We start from the raw sequence: 21,842 nt of genomic DNA on the forward strand, positions 1-21,842 counted from the left end.
AGTATTGTCTTCGACTATTCCAATATTACTTCCTACTGATGGTTTGAGTACTTAGTGGAAGAAAAGTTTGGATTATGGACCTTTTGGTATTAATAACAGTTATTACTACTATTTGATAACTTTGAAATTCAAAAGTCTGTTTGAAAGTATTGTCTCATAATCCTGTTAATGATCTTGAAAGGTGGGTATTAAGTCTCCATCCACAAATACAGGGTGTCTGTTTATTTAGATCTTTAATTTCTTTCAACAGCATTTTATAGTTTTTAGAGTATTGGTGTTGTACTTATTTTGTCAAATTTATCAGTATATTTTTATTTTTGGTGCTATTGTAAATGGAATTGCTTTCTTTGTTCGATTTAGCCATTCATTGCAAATGTATAAAAATACAGTTGATTTTTATACATTGATTCTGTATCCTGTTACCTAGCTGAACTTGTTTAATAGGTTTTTCATGGATACCTTAGGATTTCTACATAGAAGATCATTATCTGTGAATAGTTTTACTTATTTCTTTGGATTCCTTTTATTTCATTTTCTTGCTTAATTTCTCTGGTTAGAATTCTTGGTACAATGTTGAATAGAAGTAGTGATTCCAGGCATTCTAGTCTCATTCCTCATCACAGATCTTTGTTTTATTCCTCTCTTAAGGGGAAAGGCTTTAGTCCTTCACCATTAAATGTGATGTTAGGTGTAAGTCTTTTGTTGAGGAAGTTTACTTTCATTCCTATTTTGTTGAGTGTTTTCATCATGAAAAAAGGGATGTTATATTTTGTCAGATGCTTTTTCTGCATCTGTTGAGATGATCATGAGGTTTTTGGCCTATATTGAGGTTTTTGGCCTATATTGATATGCTGTTTTATGGTAATGTTTGTATGTTAGACCAGCCTTCCATACAGAGGTAAATATTACTTGATAGGATATAACACTTCCTTTGTGCTGCTGTATTCGGTTTGCTAGCACTTGGTTGGGACTTTCTGCATCTCTATAAGGCACAATGATCTCTAGTTTTTTTGTGATGTCTTTTTCTGGTTTTGGTATCAGGGTAATACTGAGCTTACACAATGAATTGAGACATGTTTCCTTTCATTTTTTGGAAGAGTTTGTGTGAATGATTAGTATTAATTTTTCCTTTGATGTTTGGTAGGATTCACCAGTGAAGCCACCTGGACCTGGGCTTAATCTTGTGGATACTTTTTTTGATTCCTAATTAAATTCATTTGTTAGAGGCCTCTTTAGGTTGTCTTTTTTTTTTTTTTTTTTTTAAGATTTTATTTATTTGAGAGAGAGAGCAGAGCAAGAGAGAGAAGCATGAGCCGTGGGGAGGGGCAGAGGGAGAAGGAGGAGAAGCAGGCTTTCCGCTCAGCAGGGAGCCTAATGCCAGGGGCTCCATCCCAGGACCCTGGGATGGTGACCTGAGCCAAAGGCAGACCCTTAACGGCCTGAACTACCCAGGCATGCCCAGGTTACCCATTTACTTGAGTCAGTTACAGTAGTTTTTTGTTTTTAGGAATTATTTTTCTCAATTGTTTTTATACTCTCTTTTTACCTCTGCTCGAATCTTATTAATTTCTCTTCATCTGCTTGCCTTAGTTATTTTACTTTATTCCCCCAGTATCTTAAGATGGAAGCTTATTAAGTTACTGATTTGAATGTTCCTTTTTCTTTCTTTTTTTTTTTTTTAAAGTAGGCTCCATGGCTTGTGTGAAGCCCAGCAGTGGGGTTCAAACTCACAACCTTGAGATCAAGACTGAGCTAAGATCAAGAGTAAGATGCTTAACCAACTCAGCCACCCAGTCACCCCTTGAATCTTCATTTTTAAGAGAGGGAAGGAGGAATAGGGGTGGGGGAGGGGCAGAGGGAGAGAGAGAATCTCACATGGGGCTTGCTCAATCTCATGATCCTGAGATCATCACCCAAACCAAAATCAAGAGTTGGGACACGTAACTGACTGAGTCCCCCAGGCACCCCTCTTTTTAAATACTGTTATATGTAACTATAAATGTCCCTTTAAGCACTGCTTCATCTACATTCCGTAAATTTTGGTTTATTATGTCTTCATTTTCACTCATTTTAAGGTATTTTCCAATTTCCCTTGTGATTTCTTCATTGACAAATGACTACTTAGGAGTAATTAATTTCTAAATATTTGTGAGTTCCCCCAATTTCTTTTTGTTACTGATTTCAAATTTCATTCTATTGTAGTTGGAGACTATACACTGTATGATTTCAATCTTTTAAAATTTACTGGGGCTTGTTTTATGTCCTAGCATATAGTCTGTCCTGAGATTGTTCTATGTGTGCTTAAGAAGAATGCTGTTGTTATTGGGCAGTGTATTCTTATAGGTATGTTTTAGGTTTAGTTGGTTTATAGTATTGTTCAGGTATTTGATTTCATTGTTAATCTTCTATATAGTTGTCTATCCTTTGTTGAAAGTAGGGTATTGAAGTCTCAACTATTGTTGAATTTCTGTTTTTCCCTTCCTTTATGTCCGCTTTTACTTCATATATTTTAGGCTCTATTTTTCATTGCATGTATGTTTATAATTGTTAATATTCCATTTTCAATTATGAAATGCCCCCTCTATATCTCTAGTAACACTTTTAGACTATATTATCTGATATTAGAATGGCCATGCCAGCTTTCTTGTTTTGTTTTTTAAAAGATTTTACTTATTTATGGGAGGGAGAGAAAGAGAGTGTACACACAAGCAGTGGGGGAGGAGCAGAGGGAGGGAGAGAGAGAGAAAGAGAGAGAGGAAGGTTCCCCGCTGAGTAGGGAGTGTGATGACCTGAGCTGAGGCAGACACTCAACCACTCAGCCGACTGAGCCACCTAGGCACCTCCACACTAGCTTTCCTATGGTTGTTGTTGTATATGTCATTTACTTTCTATGTTTTTTTATAATTGTGTCTAAAGGAAGTCTCCTGTGGGCAGCATATAGTTGGATCTTACCTTTTTTTGGTCTGGTTTACACTTGTGCCTTCTAATTGGATTATTGAATCAATTAACATGTAATATTACTTATAAAGCTAGGTTTAGGTCTGCCATTTATTTATTTTTGTTTCAATATATTTCCTTCCCTTTTTTCCTGCTTTCCTTTGCATTAAGTCAATATTTTCTAGTGTGATACTGTTTTCTTTATAATTTTTTTTTTAAATTTTTATTTATTTATGATAGTCACACACAGAGAGAGGGAGAGAGGCAGAGACACAGGCAGAGGGAGAAGCAGGCTCCATGCACCGGGAGCCCGACATGGGATTCGATCCCGGGTCTCCAGGATCATGCCCTGGGCCAAAGGCAGGCACCAAACCGCTGCGCCACCCAGGGATCCCTCTTTATAATTTTTTTAAAGATTTTATTTATTCATGAAAGACACAGAGAGAGATGCAGAGGCACAGGCAGAGGGAAAAGCAAGCTCCATGCAGGAAACCTGATGTAGGACTCGATCCCAGAACCCCAGGATCACTCCCTGAGCCGAAATGAAGGCAGATTCTGCTCAACCACTGAGCCACCCAGGCGTCCCTCTTTATAATTTTTCAATATATATTTGGAGATTCTAGAGGTTACAATGTATATCTAATATATATTGTGTATATATCTCTAATAAATTCTAATAAGAATTTATTTCACATTCATAATAACTTAGTTGGGTGATACAGAAACATTTCTCCTGGGGATCCCTGGGTGGCACAGCAGTTTAGCACCTGCCTTTGGCCCAGGGCGCAATCCTGGAGACCCGGGATCGAATTCCACATCGGGCTCCCGGTGCATGGAGCCTGCTTCTCCCTCTGCCTATGTCTCTGCCTCTCTCTCTCTCTCTCTCTCTCTCTCTGTGACTATCATAAAAAAAAAAAAAAGAAAGAAACATTTCTCCTATTTAGCTCATTTTCCTTTCACTTTTTTATTTTTGTGCTATTATGCTCTACATATTGCACCTAGATATGTTAGAAACCCAACAATACCTTGTTAAAATTATTACCTTGTGTAACTTTATGTTTTTTAAAGAAACTAACAGAAGAAAGGAGCACAAGTATATACTTACAGCATTTAACATTTGTTTTATTACTTTCTTAGTTACTGTCTGCGTTTCTTCATTTGTTCCTATGAGTTGGAGTTTTCAACCAAAGGCATTTCCTTAGTGTGATACAACTTTAGTCCCACCCACTTCCTTTTTTGCTGTTATTCACAAATATATTACATTTTTATATTATAGGTCCAAAAATGTAATTATATATATACACACATATATATAGTTCTATATAATTTTTTTAAAAAGTTAAGAGAAAAAAGCAGAATTAATATGAATTTATATTGTCAAATTACATAATTACCTTTACCAGTGCTCTTTCTCATTCTTGTGTGAATTTGAGTTACTACCTGGGATCACTTGTTCTGAGCCTAGACAACTTTATTTAGTATTTCTTGTATGGTGTTTCCACTAGCCAACCAATCCACTCAGTTTTTATCTGGGAGTGTCTTTATTTTGCCTTCAATTTTGAAAGATACTTTTAATGAATATCTGATTGTTGGTTAAATTTTCTTTTCTTTCTTTCTTTTTTTGGCCTTTAAACAAGCGGAATATGTCATTATGTCATTGCACTGCCTTGTGGCCTCCATTGTTTCTGATGAGAGGTCAACTGTTAATACTATTTGGGTTCTCTTGTAAATAGTCATTTTTCTCTTACTGTTCTCAAGATTTTGTTTTAATAGTGGAGCTTTTTTTTTTTTTTTTAAGATTTTATTTATTCATGAGAAACAGAGAGAGAGAGGGGAAGAGACACAGGCAGAGGGAGAAGCAGGCTCCATGCAGGGAACCTGATGTGGGACTCAATCTGGGGTCTCCAGGATCATGGCCCAGGCCAAAGGCAGCACTAAACCGCTGAGCCACCCGGGCTACCCTTTTTTTTTTTTTTTTAAGATTTTATTGATTTATTCATGAGAGACACAGAGGCAGAGACATAGGCAGAGGGAGGAACAGGTTCCCTGAGAAGAGCCCGAGTGGGACTCTCTCCTGGGACTGTGGGATCATGCTTTGAGCCAAAGGCAGACAGATGTTCAACCGCTAAGCCACCCAGGCATCCCAATAGTTGAGCATTTTTATTATGAAGTGTCTTAATGTGGATTTTTTTGAAAGTATTAGAGTTTGTTGAGCTATTTGGACATCTAGATTATTCTTCATCAAATGTGGGAGTTGCCAGCCATTATTTCTTTGGATGGTTTTCTGTTTATCTCTCTCTCCCTTTCTGTGTCTCTTGTCCTCCTCCTCTGGTACTCACATTATGCCTATGTTGCTGTGCCTATCAGTGATCTACATTTCTCTGAGACTGCTCACTTTTCTTCATTCTTTTTTCTCTCCATTCTTTGGATTTAATAATCTCTGTTGATCTACCTTCAAGTTCACTGATCTTTCTTCTCATTCAGTTTCACTGTTGAGGCCTCCAGTGAATTTTTTTTACTGTATTTTTAAACTACAGAAGTTTTCTTTTTTATATCTATCTTTCTAGCAATAGTCTGTATTTGATGACACCATTATACCTTCTTTTTGTTTCTTTAAGCATGATCTCTTTCAGTCTTTTGAACAAATTTATAATGTATATTTTGAAGTTTTTGTTAGATCTGATAGCTAGTCCTTCTCATAGGTGGTTTTTGTTGCCTGCCTTTTTTCCTGTGTGTCATACTTTTCTTTTTCTTTACATGTTGTGTAAGTTATTATTTCAAAACTAATATATTGGTGCCTGGGTGGCTTCATTGCTTAAATGTCTGCCTTTGGTTCATGATCTCAGGGTCCTAGCAACGAGCCCTGCATTAAACTCCCTGCTGAATAAGGAGTCTGTTTCTCTCTCTTCCTCTGTCCCTCCTTTCCCCCTCCCCCCAAATAAACAGATAAATTTAAATTTTTTAAAATACTAATATATTGCAGCAACTCTGCGTACTGCCCCCTGTTCCCTTGAGAGTATTACTGTTATTTACTTGTTTCTTTATTTTAATTGTCTGATTGGTTTATTCTAGTGAAGTCTATTTTTCCACACGTGGGAAGCCTTTGATGTGGCTTCTCAGAGGACACAGCCTTTGGCATAAGCTCAGCCACCCTGAGATAACAGGGCTCTCTTTGACTTTCTCTTTCTCTGATTTCTCTGTTAAGCTGTGTCTCTGTTGGTATCACAGCCAAGTGTTAGACTCTACCTTGGCCAGCCAAATACCCTATCGTTTTCAACAATGCCATAGACCCTGACTTGCTCCCAATTAAATTTAGGTTCCTTTACAAGGATAATTTTTGAGGTTATTGTTTGAGGTTTGTTCTGACATCAGCAGGGTCTTTCTCAATTGTTTCTTTTTCTGGCTCTTTCTGGTAAACTAGAGGTAGGCCTGTGGCCTAGCTTGTATCTGTCATGAAGCTACCATTCTTCGTTTAGTTATTTTGTTGTATTTGAGAGTTCTCTTACCTTTGAGCTTCCCTACACTGTGTAGAAATAAAGTCAGCTTCCATAGGAAGATATTTGGAGTGGAGATCAGGACTGTGGAATGCTTCTTTATGGGCAATATCCTTGCTTTAGTAATAGGGTACTGGGCTATTATCCTCTCATCTTACCTGCTTGCTTCTTCCAGCATGAAACCTCCATCCTACCAAAGAACTGGGGTGAGGGAGAATGGGGTCCAGATACTTTTAGTGTGCCATCACTGAGGTTTAGAGCCTTTCCCTTTTATGAGTGGAGATGAGTAAAAGAAGATGCCTAGAAATTTATGGACACACTTTTCTTAGATTTGTCCTCTGCTGTATGCAGCTCAGTGTGGGGGAGATCAGAAATGCTGATGTGCTCCTTCTAAAGAGATACCATAGCCCTCAACAGGGAGTGTGGGAGAGAGAAGGCCCTTTGTTGGGTCACACTGCCTGATTTGAGAAGGAAAAGGGAGTGAGTGTGGTTCAGATGCCACGATTCTTGCTGTGCTTACTGAGTTTTAGTAAATCCTCCTTAATAATGGTGAAGCTATTTTCTGTATGCCTTAAGGCAATTTCAAAAGACTTTAAATAGTTGTTTTTATTTATTTTTATTTTTAAAAAATATTTTATTTATTTATTCATGAGAGACACACACAGAGAGAGAGAGAGAGGCAGAGACACAAGCAGAGGGAGAAGCAGGCTCTACACAGGGAGCCCGATGTGGGACTTGATCCCAGGTCTCCAGGATCACGCCCTGGGCTGAAGGCGGCACTAAACCCCTGGGCCACTGGAGCTGCCCTGAATAGTTGTTTTTAAAAATAATTTTCACCAGTTATACTTGCTTTGCTGAGGAGCAGGTTTGTTGAGGTCTTCATGCTCCCATTATGGAAATGGAACTGCAGCTATGAATCCATATTCTTGTTTATGCCTCCTAATGACAAAGACGAGAATTTCTACCATCAGCAAGATATTAGAGTTCCTTTTGCTGTACATCTAACAATATTGTCATTGGACTTCTTAATTTTTGTCTAGGTAGATAAGGTGATATCTCACTGTGATCTTAATTTACTTTTCCTTGTCATTGGCATCTATGTTGGTTTTGTGTGTTTTGGATATTTGTCCTTGGAACATAAATGAACTAAAATTTTCTCACATTTTGTTTTTTTTACCTGATGGTGTCTTTTGCTAAAGAAAAGTGGCTTGTTTTATAAATATATTTGGGGCAGCCCAGGTGGCTCAGTGGTTTAGCATCTGCCTTCAGCCTAGGGTGTGATCCTGGAGACCTGGGATCGAGTCCCACGTCAGGCTCCCTGGATGGATCCTGCTTCTCCCTCTGCCTGTGTCTCTCTGCCTCTCTCTCTCTCTCTCTCTCTCTATCTCTCACAAATAAATAAATAAAATCTTTATAAATAAATAAATAAATGAATAAATGAGAATGTGTCAAACTGACACTTTAATATACAAGAATGTATCAAATTATTTCCTTTTTTTTCAAATTATTTCCTATTTCAAGTTCAGAAAGTTTTTTTACATTACTTAAGAATTTAAAAGGTTTTATTTTTAAACTTTGTATTCTTAAAGCCTTTGGGGTTTTGTGTGTAGCATGAAACTTTTAATCTTTTCTGTATAGATAACTAATTGGCCCAGCCTTATTTATTGAATAGTTGCTCTTTTCCTCACTAATCTGTAGTACCTCGTAGGAGAATTTGATATATCTGAGTCTGTTTTGGAATTTTCCAGTTTATTCCATTGGTCACTTTGTATAATCTGATGCCATTACTATATCATCGTACTTACTACAGTTTTTTAACTTGATGTCATGAAAGAAAAGTATTTTGGCTTTTTTTTAAGTAGCTTTGAGTGAAGATATTTTTCTGTATTATGTAACAATTAGTATACATGTAATTATATTGTACTTATTCAGGGCATTTTATAGTGTTGAAGGAAATTCAGTACCTATAATAATTCAGTGCTTACAAAAGAATAATGTAATATTCTATAATAGAATAATTCAGTACTTGTTTTTTTAAAGATTTTATTTATTTATTCACTCAAGAGAGAGGCAGAGACACAGGCAGAGGGAGAAGCAGGCTCCATGAAGAAAGCCTGATGCAGGACTCAATCCCAGGACTCTGGGACCATGCCCTGAGCCAAAGGCAGATGCTCAACCACTGAGCCACTCAGGCATCCCTAATTCAGTACTTATAATAATAATTATACTGTACTTATTCAGAGCATTTTACAGTGTTGAAAGAAATGTTTAGAACACAAAATATATGATGCCTATGTTTCATTTATTAGCTTAGAAGTCATATTTTGTTTTCTTTTAACTCCAGGAACAGTTTTGATCAAAAGTAACAGTGGCCAGTTGATGTTGGTATCTCCCCAGCAAGCTGTGACAAGAGCAGAGACCACTACCAACGTAACTTCAAGGCCAGCTGTACCAACAAATACTCATACAGTCAAAATCTGTACAGTGCCGGTAATATACCGTAGTTTCTTTTATCCTCCTTAATTTTCCATGTATTTTCTTCATATAGATGTGTGTGAATTTGTCAGTAAAAATAATAGATGATTCTGCTCAACTTTTCAAATTAAGCCACTTTCTTTAAACATGTTAATCACAGTGTTTGGACTTGTCATTTGGTAATTGCTAAAATAATAAAGATTCAGTTTTCATACTCAAAGATTTTATAGTCCTCAAGGGAATGTTCGAAGTGCTATTTGCATTTCTAAATGGAAAGAAAATAATCATTCTGTTTCAATTTTAATTTGTGGTAAAATATTGACACTACAGTTTATAGTATTTATTTTTGTACATATCTTGGGATGACTTTTAAGAAATTCAGAAATGCATAATATTTCATTAATTGGTGATGTTAGAAAATGGTTTATTTTACACACCTGATAATTTTTCCAGGTAACTAACTAAAGTTTATCTTTTGTGCCAGAGATTAAAAAAAAAAAAAAAATTTTTTTTTTTACAGAAAAAGGATAAATACAATAAACAGAATTCTTTAATGGTCTTTCTCTGATAAAAAATGCTAAATGTGAAATAACGTTTTCTTAACGAGTCAAGCTCATTCTTATGAAAGATTGCATAGTTTCCTGTGGTAATATTCTATGTCAGTTCTATGCATCACCACCTCCCCACACCAGCCCTCATTTTGTGCTCTCTTACGATTTGGTTCTATATTCTCCACCATTTTCTCTGTTGTTGTATCTTTCTATGACAGTTGCTCCTTTCCTTTCTAGTTTCCTTTATCTGAATAGTAGGAGTTGAGATGACAGGTTAGCAGATTTTTGTTTATAATTAGATGTTAAATAAAAATCCATTTATTTTCTCTATGTGCCAAAAAGTAAAGTTCAAGATTTTAATGCTAAAAGACTGTGATATTTATTTGTGAAATCAGTTACCTCCTTAGGAATAGGTAAATATAAAGTGATAAATAAAGTGTCAGTTGGCCAGTTGACCATTTAGGTTCATAGTGGAGAAGGTGCTTAGAATCTATAAGGTTATAAAACCAGTTATAGCAAAGAGGTTTGCTACGGTGAAGTGTTTTAACGTTTAATATTTGCCATAGTACTGAGTGACTTAAAATTACTAATGCTGATGACTCTTACCTCTCCTTTCTCCTCCCTCCACCCACCCAGAATTCAAGTTCACAGTTAATTAAGAAAGTGGCAGTGGCACCTGTTAAAAAATTGGCACAAATAGGAACTACTGTGGTACCCACTGTTCCAAAGCCTTCCTCAGTACAAGTAAGTTGTGACTGACTTATGTCCATGCATGCACTGGTTTTTCTCTCATCTTTCTTTCCTATTTAGTTATTTACTGCCAGATATATATGTTGCCACAATGACCATGTCCTTAGAGAAAGGAATTCAGTGATATTTGGTGACACTTAACAAAGTGGGAACTGTTGGAAGTGTGGAAGCACAAGATAAACATGATGTATGTTCTTAGAATATCAGTTTTATATGAATGTATTAAATTAATACAAATGCATCTAATAGTCACGTGTCATAGTGTCTAGAAGCAGGTGCTGCGACAGAATTTTGGTATAGGGGATATTTATTAGTTGATACCTGTGGAACGGAAGGAAAGTAAGATTTTGAACTAGATGCAGGCCCAATGGATGAAGAACATGGGAGCAATTATGGCCTGTCAGAGTTGTCCTACTGTGTGCGAGCATTGGTCATCTGGGCCTTAATTCTCCTCTATGATTAGTCACAATGTCAATTCCACAGGGAGAGTTGTGCTGTTGGGCAAGGCAATTCTCTGAGTTGAGACAAACCCTGAAAGAACTGACAACTGTAGGCTGTATAGGAATAGCATTCCTAACAGCAGGGACAACACAGATTGCCTTGCAACAGTATATCACTGTTTACTCCTTGTGTCTCTGGGATCTACTTCCTTATACTGTTGGAGACTAGATCTTTTGGTATTCTGGTGGGTTTCTTCCTTGGGGAAACAAAACGGAAGTTACTAGGATGAACTATAGTCCTGTTACTGTGACTAATACTCATCAACTCCCTCCTTCACTATCCTATCCATTCTAGATTTCCTCTCTTCCTTTTTTTTTTTTTTTTTAATTAAGGATTTTATTTATTTATTCATGAGAGACACAGAGAGAGAGAGGGGCAGAGGGAGAAGCAGGCTCCACGCAGGAAGCCTGACCTGGGACTGGATCCTGGGTCTCCAGGCGCTAAACCACTGATCCAGCCGGGCTGCCCTCCCTCTCTTCTTAATTAATAACTCTGCTGGTCTTGGTAACTTAATTGGTAGTGTGACCAGATCATCATCTCTGAGAGCTCTAAGGTCCTAATCACCATGCTTTTTTGAGGAAAGAGTTGCTGTATTTGTCCATAGATCATAACAGTTGGGCAAAGAAATGCCAGCACGCGCTAAAATGGATCACCTGGATTCACCACACTTATTCTTTTCAGTCTCCATTGTGTGCTAGCAACCCTACCTATTCCAGATGCCAGATCAATTACCCCTGCCATGTGAATGATTCTTTACTGCTGTTCCTGGACAAAGAAAACCTGAAGTGCCCAGGAGGCAGCCATAGTGTCTAGTTTATGGGAACTCTTGCTGTGTCCTCTGGTGCCCCCTTTGGACAGAAATGGGAAACACAGGGTCCCCCATTGTGTCTTTAGGAATGATGATAAGTGGTTGCCTTCATCCCTCTACTCCTCAGTTCCTTGGTTTTCATGTATTTGTCCTATTGGAGACATAGTACCATAAAGAATTTTTTTGATACAGTTTACACTGAATCTTGGAGGATGGAATTCCAGCTTCATTGAGGATTTATTGCCTCTGCATTTGCACTTTGCCTGTGCCTTCTGCAGGATGTTCTAATACTTTACTAGGCTGCCAGCTTCTAGGTCACGCCCCCCAGACATTCACAGTCAGTGCCGGTGTGGTCTCACAAAGCATGGAAATAGAATGGGCTGGGCTACCATATCTGGAGTTATGAATTAGTTTAGGGTGGTCCACCCATTACTGAAGTGGGATTATATAGAGTAAAACTGGGATTGTGTACCTCCTTGTGTCTCTAAAGAGGAAGAATTGGCATGGAAGGTGCAGATATCTGGTAAGATACAGCCAGTAGCTATATTAGGGCAGATTTTGTACTAGAGACAGTAAAATATTGGTAAGGAAAGTAGAAATGCCATAAATGCTTCCTCTGTTCACAAAAAAATAGAATGCTTTTCCTCAGCTCACGTTTCATTGAGCCTTATTTTGCCTCATAAGGGAGAGGAACTCTGAGGTTCCCTGAGGGTCCAGAAAGGTAATCATAACCATCAGCTAAAGTTTTAGATTATACTTTCTTTAATATAGTAGTACAAGGAGTTAATGGCAGAGTATAAATATAGATTCACTGAAGAAAGAGTGTTTAATTACTGTAGATTAACCTGAAAAAGTTTATTAGACAGTCTCCAAAAGGATTCAGAGAAACTGCATTGTAGTTGTCCTTGGAGAGTAAGACTGGGGCTAGGAATAGGAAAGAGACTCATTTTCATTGTTGCCTTGAGATGTACTTATATTTAATAATATTTTACTAAGGGGCAATTTTTAATTTTACTTTTTTTGCTTAACATTTCATCCTTCATTCTTCATTAATCAAGTGATTTTAAACTTCTTTCTTCCCACTTTTACTCTTAAAGCATGCTTCATCTAATATATGCTCCAGTCTTTCTAAAGTTGGAAATTTTGGTGTACATTTGAATTCACTTATTGTGACTGTTACCAAAGTAAATTTTCTTGAAGGTGATTGCAACCTGACCTTTTTGGGTTGTTATATGCCTATAGAATATAAGTATTTAAATTAAAATGATGATGCAGTGTTCAGTTTTCTGGGTCAGTTGTAAATACTGTTATTTCCCCTACCTCCTCAAACTTGACTCATGTTCTGTAACTTTCAGTGTTTGTTTTAAAATAAGATTGTTGCTTTATCTCAGTATAGTTTTCTAAATTACTGCCTGTTGTATTAAACTTTGTATCCTGCAGGTGGTGCTATAATCACACCTCATTTCGATAGAAGGTTGAAGAAAAACCAAAATTCTTTTCAGCATGAAAATAAGATACTACAGTTTGTAATATTCATTGTGCTTACTCTATTAATAGTCTACATAAAAGCAGCTTGTCTGAATATAAGGTGGTCAGTAGATCTCTCTGCTTTATAGTTAAAAAAAGAAAATATGGAACGGGTATTCTATATGTTCATATAAAGACTTACTATTTCAAATTATTCTTAGAGAAGTATTAATAATGTGTTTTGGGTTTTTTCCCAAGATTTTATGTATTTATCTTAGAGAGAGTATAAGCAGGGGATACAGGCAGAGAGAGAGGGAGAAGCAGACTCCCGCTGAGCAGGGAGCCTGATGTGAGGCTTGGTCCCAGGTCCTTGAGATCAAGACTTGAGCTAAAGGCAGATACTTAACTGACTGAGCCACTCTGGCGCCCCAATATTGTGTCTTGAGGACCATGTACTTGGTACTGTTTTTTTTGCAAACAACTCCAGGAAAGTAGGGAGGTACCATTTCTAGCCTTGATTTTTTTTTTTTACAGATTTTTTTTTACAGACAGGAATCAAAGGCTTAGCAAGGTAAGTAACTTGCTTGAGGTAAACACTCTTTAGGTGTCAGTGAAAAGTAGGAAGGTAGATGAGAATGAAACCCAGATCTACTGAAGTTTGGAGCTCTTACAACAGTGTTCCATTGCCTTAGACTAGTAGAGAAAGAAAAGATGTCAAGATCCATTTGTAGTCTGGTAAGTGTGAAAAGAGGCACCCGTTGTGATACATATCATAGTAATACATATCTAAATGTGCACTACTTTTAATTTCAGTCTGTAGCTGTGCCAACCAGTGTTGTCACAGTTACTTCTGTAAAGCCCTTGAATTCTATAACTACCCTGAAGCCTTCAAGTTTGGGAGCATCAGCTGCCCCATCTAATGAGCCCAGTCTTAAAGCAGAGAACTCAGCAACTACTCAGACAAGTCTTTCTCCGGTAAGCTCCACCTTCTACCTTATATGAATACAGCTCTTTACAAATTTTCTTGAATTCTGCTTTCCAGCTAACATTTCTGTTTGTTTATATTTCTCTATTTAGGCAATGCTAGAAAATGTGAAGAAGTGTAAGAACTTCCTTGCAATGTTAATAAAACTAGCTTGTAGTGGATCACAGTCCCCAGAAATGGGGCAGAATGTGAAGAAACTGGTGGAACAACTTTTGGTAAGTTAGTATTTATGGAAGCTTAAATTCTGTAAGAATTTGTAGAACATGTTTTAAATGATACTTACCTATAAATGAGATTTATTTTATTTTTTTAAAGATTTTATTCATTTATTCATTAGAGACACAGAGAGAGAGAGGCAGAGACACAGGCAGAGGGAGAAGCAGGCTCTATGCAGGGAACCTGACCATGGGACTTGATTCCGGGTCTCCAGGATCAGGCCCTGGGCTGAAGGCGGCGCTAAACTGCTGAGCCACCTGGGCTGCCCTAAATGAGATTTGTTTTAGATGGGTTTTTTTGATAAGCTTTTGTTTCTTAATTTGTAATGATAGATAGCAAATGTGAAACAAGTAAATCTATTATATATTACTTTTTGTTACTTTGGCTTAAAAAGGGCCTTGTAGAATGGTGCCTGGGTGGCTCAGTTGATGGTCTGACTCTTGATTTTGGCTCAGACCATGATCTCAGGGTCCTAGGATCGAGCCTTGTATCAGGCTCCACACTCAATAGAAAGTCTGCTTGAGGATTCTCTCTCTCTCTCTCTCTCTCTCTCTCTCTCTCCCCCTCTCTCCCTCTCTCCCTCTCTCCCCCCCTCTGTGCCCCCCCCACGTGTGTTCTGTTTCTCTCTAAAACAAATAAATAAATCTTCAGTTATTTTATTATTTTATCTTTTTATTTCATTTTATTTATTTATTTTACAGAGAGAGGAAGTGCGTAAGTAGGGGGAGAAGCAGAGGGAGAGGGAGAAGCAGGCTTCCTGCTGATCAAGGAACCCAATTCAGGGCTGGATCCCAGGACCCTGGGATCATGGCCTGAGCCACAGGCAGATGCTTAACCAACTGAGCCACCTAAGTGCCCCGAAAAAAACTTTTTTTTTTTTTTTTTTTTAAATAAAAGAGCCATGGAGAGAAGGTTTACTATTTGGTCAAATAAAAAATTGTTAGTAGAACTGCAAATACAGAAAGCCAGGCTATCAGCAAATCATGAAATTAAGTTCTATAAATCCCAGCGGAACCTGTGGAAGTAAGTTAACTTTCTTAAGTTTTCTTTTCTATAAGATGAGAAGAGTAATAAATGTGATGATCTTTGAGTTCCAAGTTCCAAGATGCTGTGGTTTTTAGGATCAAATTATACATCATTCATTTTTTATATCCTCTTTCAGGTAAATTGCTTAGATACATTAAAGCAGATGAAGGGGGAAATTAGTAAATATTCCATATTATATGCTTAAGAAATATGCTGAGGGTATAATAGACAAATTCAAATTTGGATTTTTTTGAACTACTAAAATCTACAGACTTCTCTGATTATCTAATGAGAATTTCGGGTATTTTTTTGTATAAAAATGGTCACTTTTTCCCAGCAGAAAATGTGTATATTTCAAATATCGTAAGGAAAACAAGTATAATTTACAAATATTAAAATACCTTCTTTACTACTGGGTTGTTTTTCTTTTTTCCTACCTGTAATTTGTTAGAAGTAGAGCGCATTTGAAATGGTTCTTTTTCCACCTGGGAAAACTATTTTAGGCATTTAAAACTATAAGTTGTATAAACCAGTATTTAACATTCAAGCATTTTTAAAAACTTATATTTTTAATTTTTTTTAAAGATTTTATTCATTCATGAGAGACACACAGAGACAGAGAGAGAGAGAGAGAGAGAAGGGTAGAGACACAAGCAGAGGGAGAAGCAGCCTTCCATGCAGGGAGCCCGATGTGGGACTCAATCCCAGGACTCCAGGATCACGCCCTGGGCCGAAGGCAGGCACCAAACCGCTGAGGCACCCAGGGATCCCCCAATATTTTTAATTTTTGATTGAAGTTGACATACAATATTTTGTTACTTTCAGGTGTAGAACATAGTGATCCGGCAATTATATATCTTACAAAATACCGCAAAGTATGGTTACCATCTATCACCATAAAATGTTATTACAGTCTTACTGGCTATATTTCCTATGCTTTATTTTCATCCCTCTGATTTTATCTTATAGCTGGAAGTTTTCTCTTATTTGACCCTTCACCCATTTCGTCCATCCCCTCATTCCTCATCGGTTTGTTCTCGTGTCGTATCTGTTTTTGTTTGTATTTTTTTAATTCTACATATATGAAATCTTACAGTATTTGTCTTTCTCTGACTTATTTCTCTTAGCATAATACTCTCTAAGTCCATCCATATTGCAAATGGCAAGATCTCATTCTATTTTATGGCTAATGTTTCATTGGAAATATAACAATATAATATAATAACACATAGCTATTGTGTTACTAATATAATAACACATAGCCATTGTGTTACTTCAATTTTTTAATTTTTGAGAAACCTTCATACTCTTTGCTATAGTGATTGCACCAATTTACATTCCTGCCAAAAGTGCACAAGGGTTTCCTTTTCTCCACATCCTTGCCAACACTTATTTCTTGTCTTTTTGATATTAGCCATTTTGACTGGTGTGAGGTAGGAGTGCCTGGGTGGCTCAGTCCATTGACTGATGTGGGTTTGATTTGCATTTCCCTGATGACTGGTGATGTTGAGCAGCTTTTCATGTGTTTGTTGGCCATCCTAAGTCGTCTTTGGAGAAATGTCTATTCAGGTCCTCAGTCTTTTTTTAATATTTTTAATCAGATTATTTTTGGTAATGGGATTGTATGAATTCTTTATATATTTTTGATATTAACCCCTTATCAGATATACATTTGCAGATATCTTCTCCCTATTCAGTAAGTTGCCTTTTTGTTTTGTTGATGGTTTCCTTTACTCTGCAGACGCTTTTTAATTTGATGTAATCTCAGTAGTTTGTTTTTTATTTTGTTCCCTTTGCCTGAGAACATATATCCAGGAAAATATTGCTAAGGCTGATGCCTAGAGGTTACCACCTATGTTTTCTTTTAGGAGTTTTATGGTTTTAGGTCTCACATTTAGTTGTGTTCTCTTCAGTTTTTTTCATTAACATCTTACAGTTTTCACAGTACAAGTAAGCCTTTTACCTCCTTAAATCAATTATGAAATGTACACCTTTTCTCTTTTAAAATATTTGTAAACCTAAAAATATTTTTCTTTCTCCTGTTCCTTAGGATGCAAAAATTGAAGCAGAAGAATTTACTAGGCAACTGTATGTTGAACTCAAGTCTTCACCTCAGCCTCACCTAGTTCCTTTTCTTAAGGTAAAGTTATATGTTACTTTGAAGAAATTATTTAGGTTAAATTACCTTAAAATAATTTTTAAAAATAATTAGAAATCTGAATATTTCAATATGATAGCCATGTAAAGATTCTAACAGTGTAGGAGAAAGCTCTCAATGTTGTAATCTGTTAAGATTAAGAACATTCATAATCCACATTCTTTGGATTGGAACACTTTGGGAAAACAGAAGTAACATCATTCATGAACATAACTTAATGATTATATTGGTAAAGCTTACATCTTCAAGGGTCTTGACTTTTCCTTTAAGGTAGGGCCTTTTGCTTTGACCTAATGACTCATACTCTCCTAAAAATAATAAATCAAATAATGCCAAATTTAGTGGGAAAGCTCTTATTTTTAAAAATTGATTTATACTGTTAATAGGCATATTCTTTTCTAAGATTTGTTGAATTAAATAGGATTTTGACATAGAGCAGTAACTTTGATAATGAGACTATCAGATATGTTTTTTGGATACTCAGAAACTGAAGAGGAATCAAATTGAAAATTTAAGTCATTAAAGAACTGGAATTATATTGAACACAGAGTCATCCCATAAATTTTGAAATAATGGAATGAGGAATTGCCTTATAAATAATTGGTTTAGGGGCACCTGGGTGGCACATTCGGTTGAATGTCTGACTCTTGCTTTCAGCCCAGGTCATGATCTCAGTTTTTAGAAGATTGGGCCCAAGTCAGACTCAGTGTGGATGGAGTCTACTCAGGATTCTCTCTCCCGCCCCCTCCCTTTCCCACTCATGTACACGTGTATGTGTGCGCGCTCTCGCTCTCTCTCTCTCTCTCTCTCTCTCATAAATAAATCTTAAAAAAAAAAAAAAAAAAAGAACTATTTGGTTTAATTGTCTAGGGGAGATGAAAGAGGTGCCACAGTGGAAGACTCCTTTTGGCTGCCTCATCAAAGAAGAATGGGAAGGGAAATGAGCACCATATTTTCAGAGGGATATTAAAATAGTGGAAACTGTCACTAGGAGGGTGAGCACATTGATTAGAAGGGTGCCAATCAGGTGATATAAAATGTGGTTGAAGAAACTGAGAATGTTTTACCTAGAAGAGACTTGGTCTGGTGAAAGGGAGGTTGAAGGTTCAGCATAATACCTAATATCAAATGACTAGTGCCTTGTTTTTGGTTGGCCCTCTTGATTAAGAAGTTAGAGGCAGTTCTTCTTGGGTCCCTTTCAGTGCAAAAGTTTTGTGAGCTATAAGTTGTCTACATGGCATTGACAACTCTTGAATTTATCTATATTTCATACTCACTGAAGATACTGTGAGGGAGAAGGGAAAAAATCAAGTTCTTATTATGCATCCTGTGCTTTGCTAGATACTTTACTTTTAATTTGTATTTTAATTTACTTATTTTTCTTATGAGTCTTTTGAGAATACTAGATGCTAGATATAGTATTTTCCATTTTTAGAGATAAAAGACTGTTTAAATCTACTAATTTTTTTTTTAATCAAACTCACAGGTCCAGAATTTATCCTATCTGACTCTGTTTACTATGTAATACCACCTCTAAGTTACCAAATATTACACCACGAATTTTTTTGTACTTTGTATATATTTTCTAAGGACCTATTAAGCCTTGTAATTTGTTTGAGAATTTTTTCCCCTTCATCTTTGACAGCTTTTGGGCATTTAAGCATTTGAGCTTAATTCTGGCTGACCAAGCGATAATTTAGACATACATTTTTGTAATTGTTTCTTTGAGTCTAATTATTTTAACATTTGTTCCAATTGTATTTTTCTCAGGACCCCTTCATATTAGGTTTCTAGCTAAATTTAATCAAATCACTTCATTTATTCATATATCTCCAAAACAGTTTGTTTTCTACCATTTTTAAAGTTTGGATAAAGATCATGAGAGACTCTCTGCTTCTTACTTTCCTTTGTTACCATTTATATACATATTTGAAAACCTTCAGAGAGGAGGGTGCCTGGGTGGCTCAGTTAGGTGTCTGCCTTCAGCTCAGGTCATTATCTCCAGGGTTCTATGATTAAGCAGTGGGCTCCCTGCTCATGGGGAGAATCTGCTTCTCCCTCTCCCCTTGCCCCTCCCACCTTTCTCTTTCTCAAATAAACTCTTTTTTAAAAAAAAACCTTCAGAGAAGAACTTCTCAATCCTTTTAATAAAAAAAGTAAAGGAGTAAGTAAAAGGAAAGGAAAAACAGTGGTTCTCTTTTGCTTCTTAAATAACTGACTTAATTGTGTCAAAGCAGGGAAAGCTTCCAAACAGCCTTTGAATTTACCAGAAGATAACCTACTATCTACCTCCTTTTCCAGTTTTTCTCCTTACTCAAAAATAAAAAGAAACAAAACCCTCAGGGATGAAAGGCAAGATTTCTACTTTTTAACTTGAACTGCTTTTACTATTTTAGAAAGATACAAGGAGAGAGACCAACTTAAAATCCCATCAGAAAATATTCTAGCTCAATTAAGGAAATTGACCTTGTTTGTCTGCATTTTGTTTTGTATTCATTTTATTTTTATTTAAAGACTTTCTGGGATCCCTGGGTGGCGCAGCGGTTTGGCGCCTGCCTTTGGCCCAGGGCACGATCCTGGAGACCCAGGATCGAATCCCACGTCGGGCTCCCGGTGCATGGAGCCTGCTTCTCCCTCTGCCTGTGTCTCTGCCTCTCTCTCTCTCTCTCTCTCTGTGACTATCATAAATAAATAAAAATTAAAAAAAAAAAAAAAGACTTTCTATCCAAAGTTTGAAAGTTGTTTAACAAAAACTTTTTTTGTTTAGATTCTATTGTCATATAAACTTATTGATACAAAAATTATTAGTGATCAGTTATGGAGCATAAGTAAATACAAACAAGTATGACACAGTGTTTTATTTTACCAAATTGATGTTGAGGATATAAAATAAGTTTAATATGGAGAGATAGTTTCATATTGAAAAATAAAGCACTTTTGGGCATTAAATTGATTATATCCTGGATATTGGGAGGATATAACTACCAAGTGATTCCAGACTTCCTCAACTGAAGTATCTGATATACTTTTGATTTATGTTGTAAAGCTGTGAGATACAGAGTAGTTCTATTTTACTAGCAGCTGATTTGTTTAGTTATCAGGTTCTTTTCTCTCCTGTTTCTAGAAAAGTGTGATTGCCTTACGACAACTCATGCCCAACTCCCAGAGCTTTATTCAGCAGTGTGTTCAGCAGACCTCTAATGAGGTAGTCATTGCTACCTGTACCACAACGGCAACAACATCTCCCGTGGTGACAACAACAGTTTGTTCAATCCAGTCTGAAAAACCCGTCATTGTTTCTGGAGCAACAACACCCAGTACTGTGTCAGTGCCAACTCTGAATCCACTTGCTGGTCCAGGGGGAGCAAAAACTGGAGTTGTGACACTTCATTCTGTGGGTCCAGCTGCTGTACCAGGAGGAACAACAACTGGAACTGTTTTGCTTCAGACTCCAAAACCACTTGTGACATCTATACAGAACACAGTTACAGCAGTCTCACTTCAACCTGAAAAGCCAGTTGTCTCTGGGGCAGCAGTCACACTGGCCCTTCCATCAGTAACATTTGGAGAAACCTCAGGAACAGCTCTCTGTCTTCCATCTGTGAAACCTGTTGTTACTTCTCCTGGGACCACATCTGACAAGGCGGTCATTGCCCCAGTCCAAATCAAACTTGCACAGCCGGGTCCTATCCTTTCACAGCCAGCTGGTGTTCCCCAGACAGTCAAAGTCAAACAACTAGTGAGTAACATTTTGTTTCTTCATCGGTTTCTTCTTTGAAAATTTCAAACATTCGAAAAACTAACAAGACTAGTAAAGTGAGTCCCTGAGTGTCCTTAACTAAGTTTGAATAGTTAACATTTTTTTCACATTTGCTTAGTCTCTCCTTCTCTGTTCACACACACAGGCACACACAACTTTTTCCTGAACCATTTGAGAATAATTGCATATCTCATGACATGGTACCTCTAAACTAAGTACTATGTATCTCTTAAGGAAAGGGGCTTTTTTTTTTTTTTTTTTAACATAACCGCCACATAAACTTATCACACTTGAAAAGTTAACATGGTATAATTTTCCCAGTTGTCCCAACAATGTCCTTTCCTTTATAACTAATAGTGTCCCTTTTTCTGATGTTGTTTCTGATAAAGAGCCGCATATTGCATTTACCTGTCATTTCTCTTTAGGCTCCTTTAATCCAGAACAGCTCCCCAGCCTTTTGTGGTTGCTCATTCTGTTGTTACAGTTAAGTACCCAGGATAGTTGTTTTGCAGAATGTCCTTTGTTTATTTCCTCAAGATTAGATTTAGACTAAATCTTTTTGGCAAGGTTATTGCAGAGGTAATGTTATGGTAACATTTCTTAAGAAAAATGTGCTAAGGGGAGAGAGAAACGGGAATAGATGAATATGAAGTTATGTTTTTTTCTAAGCTTGGGAGGTTCTTAGGTAAAAGAAATTTTAGCTGTTTATCAGTG

The 21,842-nt window shown here is 36.8% G+C and overlaps 1 protein-coding gene across 1 annotated transcript in view; it reads left to right on the top strand.

Annotated features, from left to right (window-relative positions):
- TAF4B (TATA-box binding protein associated factor 4b) overlaps nt 1–21,842 on the top strand; it is a 125,570-nt gene that overhangs the window by 7,762 nt on the left and 95,966 nt on the right. Inside the window, exons 2-7 of the mRNA XM_072829100.1 lie at nt 8,776–8,921; nt 10,094–10,201; nt 13,797–13,958; nt 14,061–14,183; nt 17,261–17,350; nt 20,493–21,107. Of these exons, the coding sequence (XP_072685201.1) occupies nt 8,776–8,921; nt 10,094–10,201; nt 13,797–13,958; nt 14,061–14,183; nt 17,261–17,350; nt 20,493–21,107 (1,244 nt within the window). The remainder of the gene's footprint in view (nt 1–8,775; nt 8,922–10,093; nt 10,202–13,796; nt 13,959–14,060; nt 14,184–17,260; nt 17,351–20,492; nt 21,108–21,842) is intronic.

Source organism: Canis lupus, chromosome 6 (assembly GCF_048164855.1).
Source record: "Canis lupus baileyi chromosome 6, mCanLup2.hap1, whole genome shotgun sequence".
Taxonomy (NCBI): domain Eukaryota; kingdom Metazoa; phylum Chordata; class Mammalia; order Carnivora; family Canidae; genus Canis; species Canis lupus.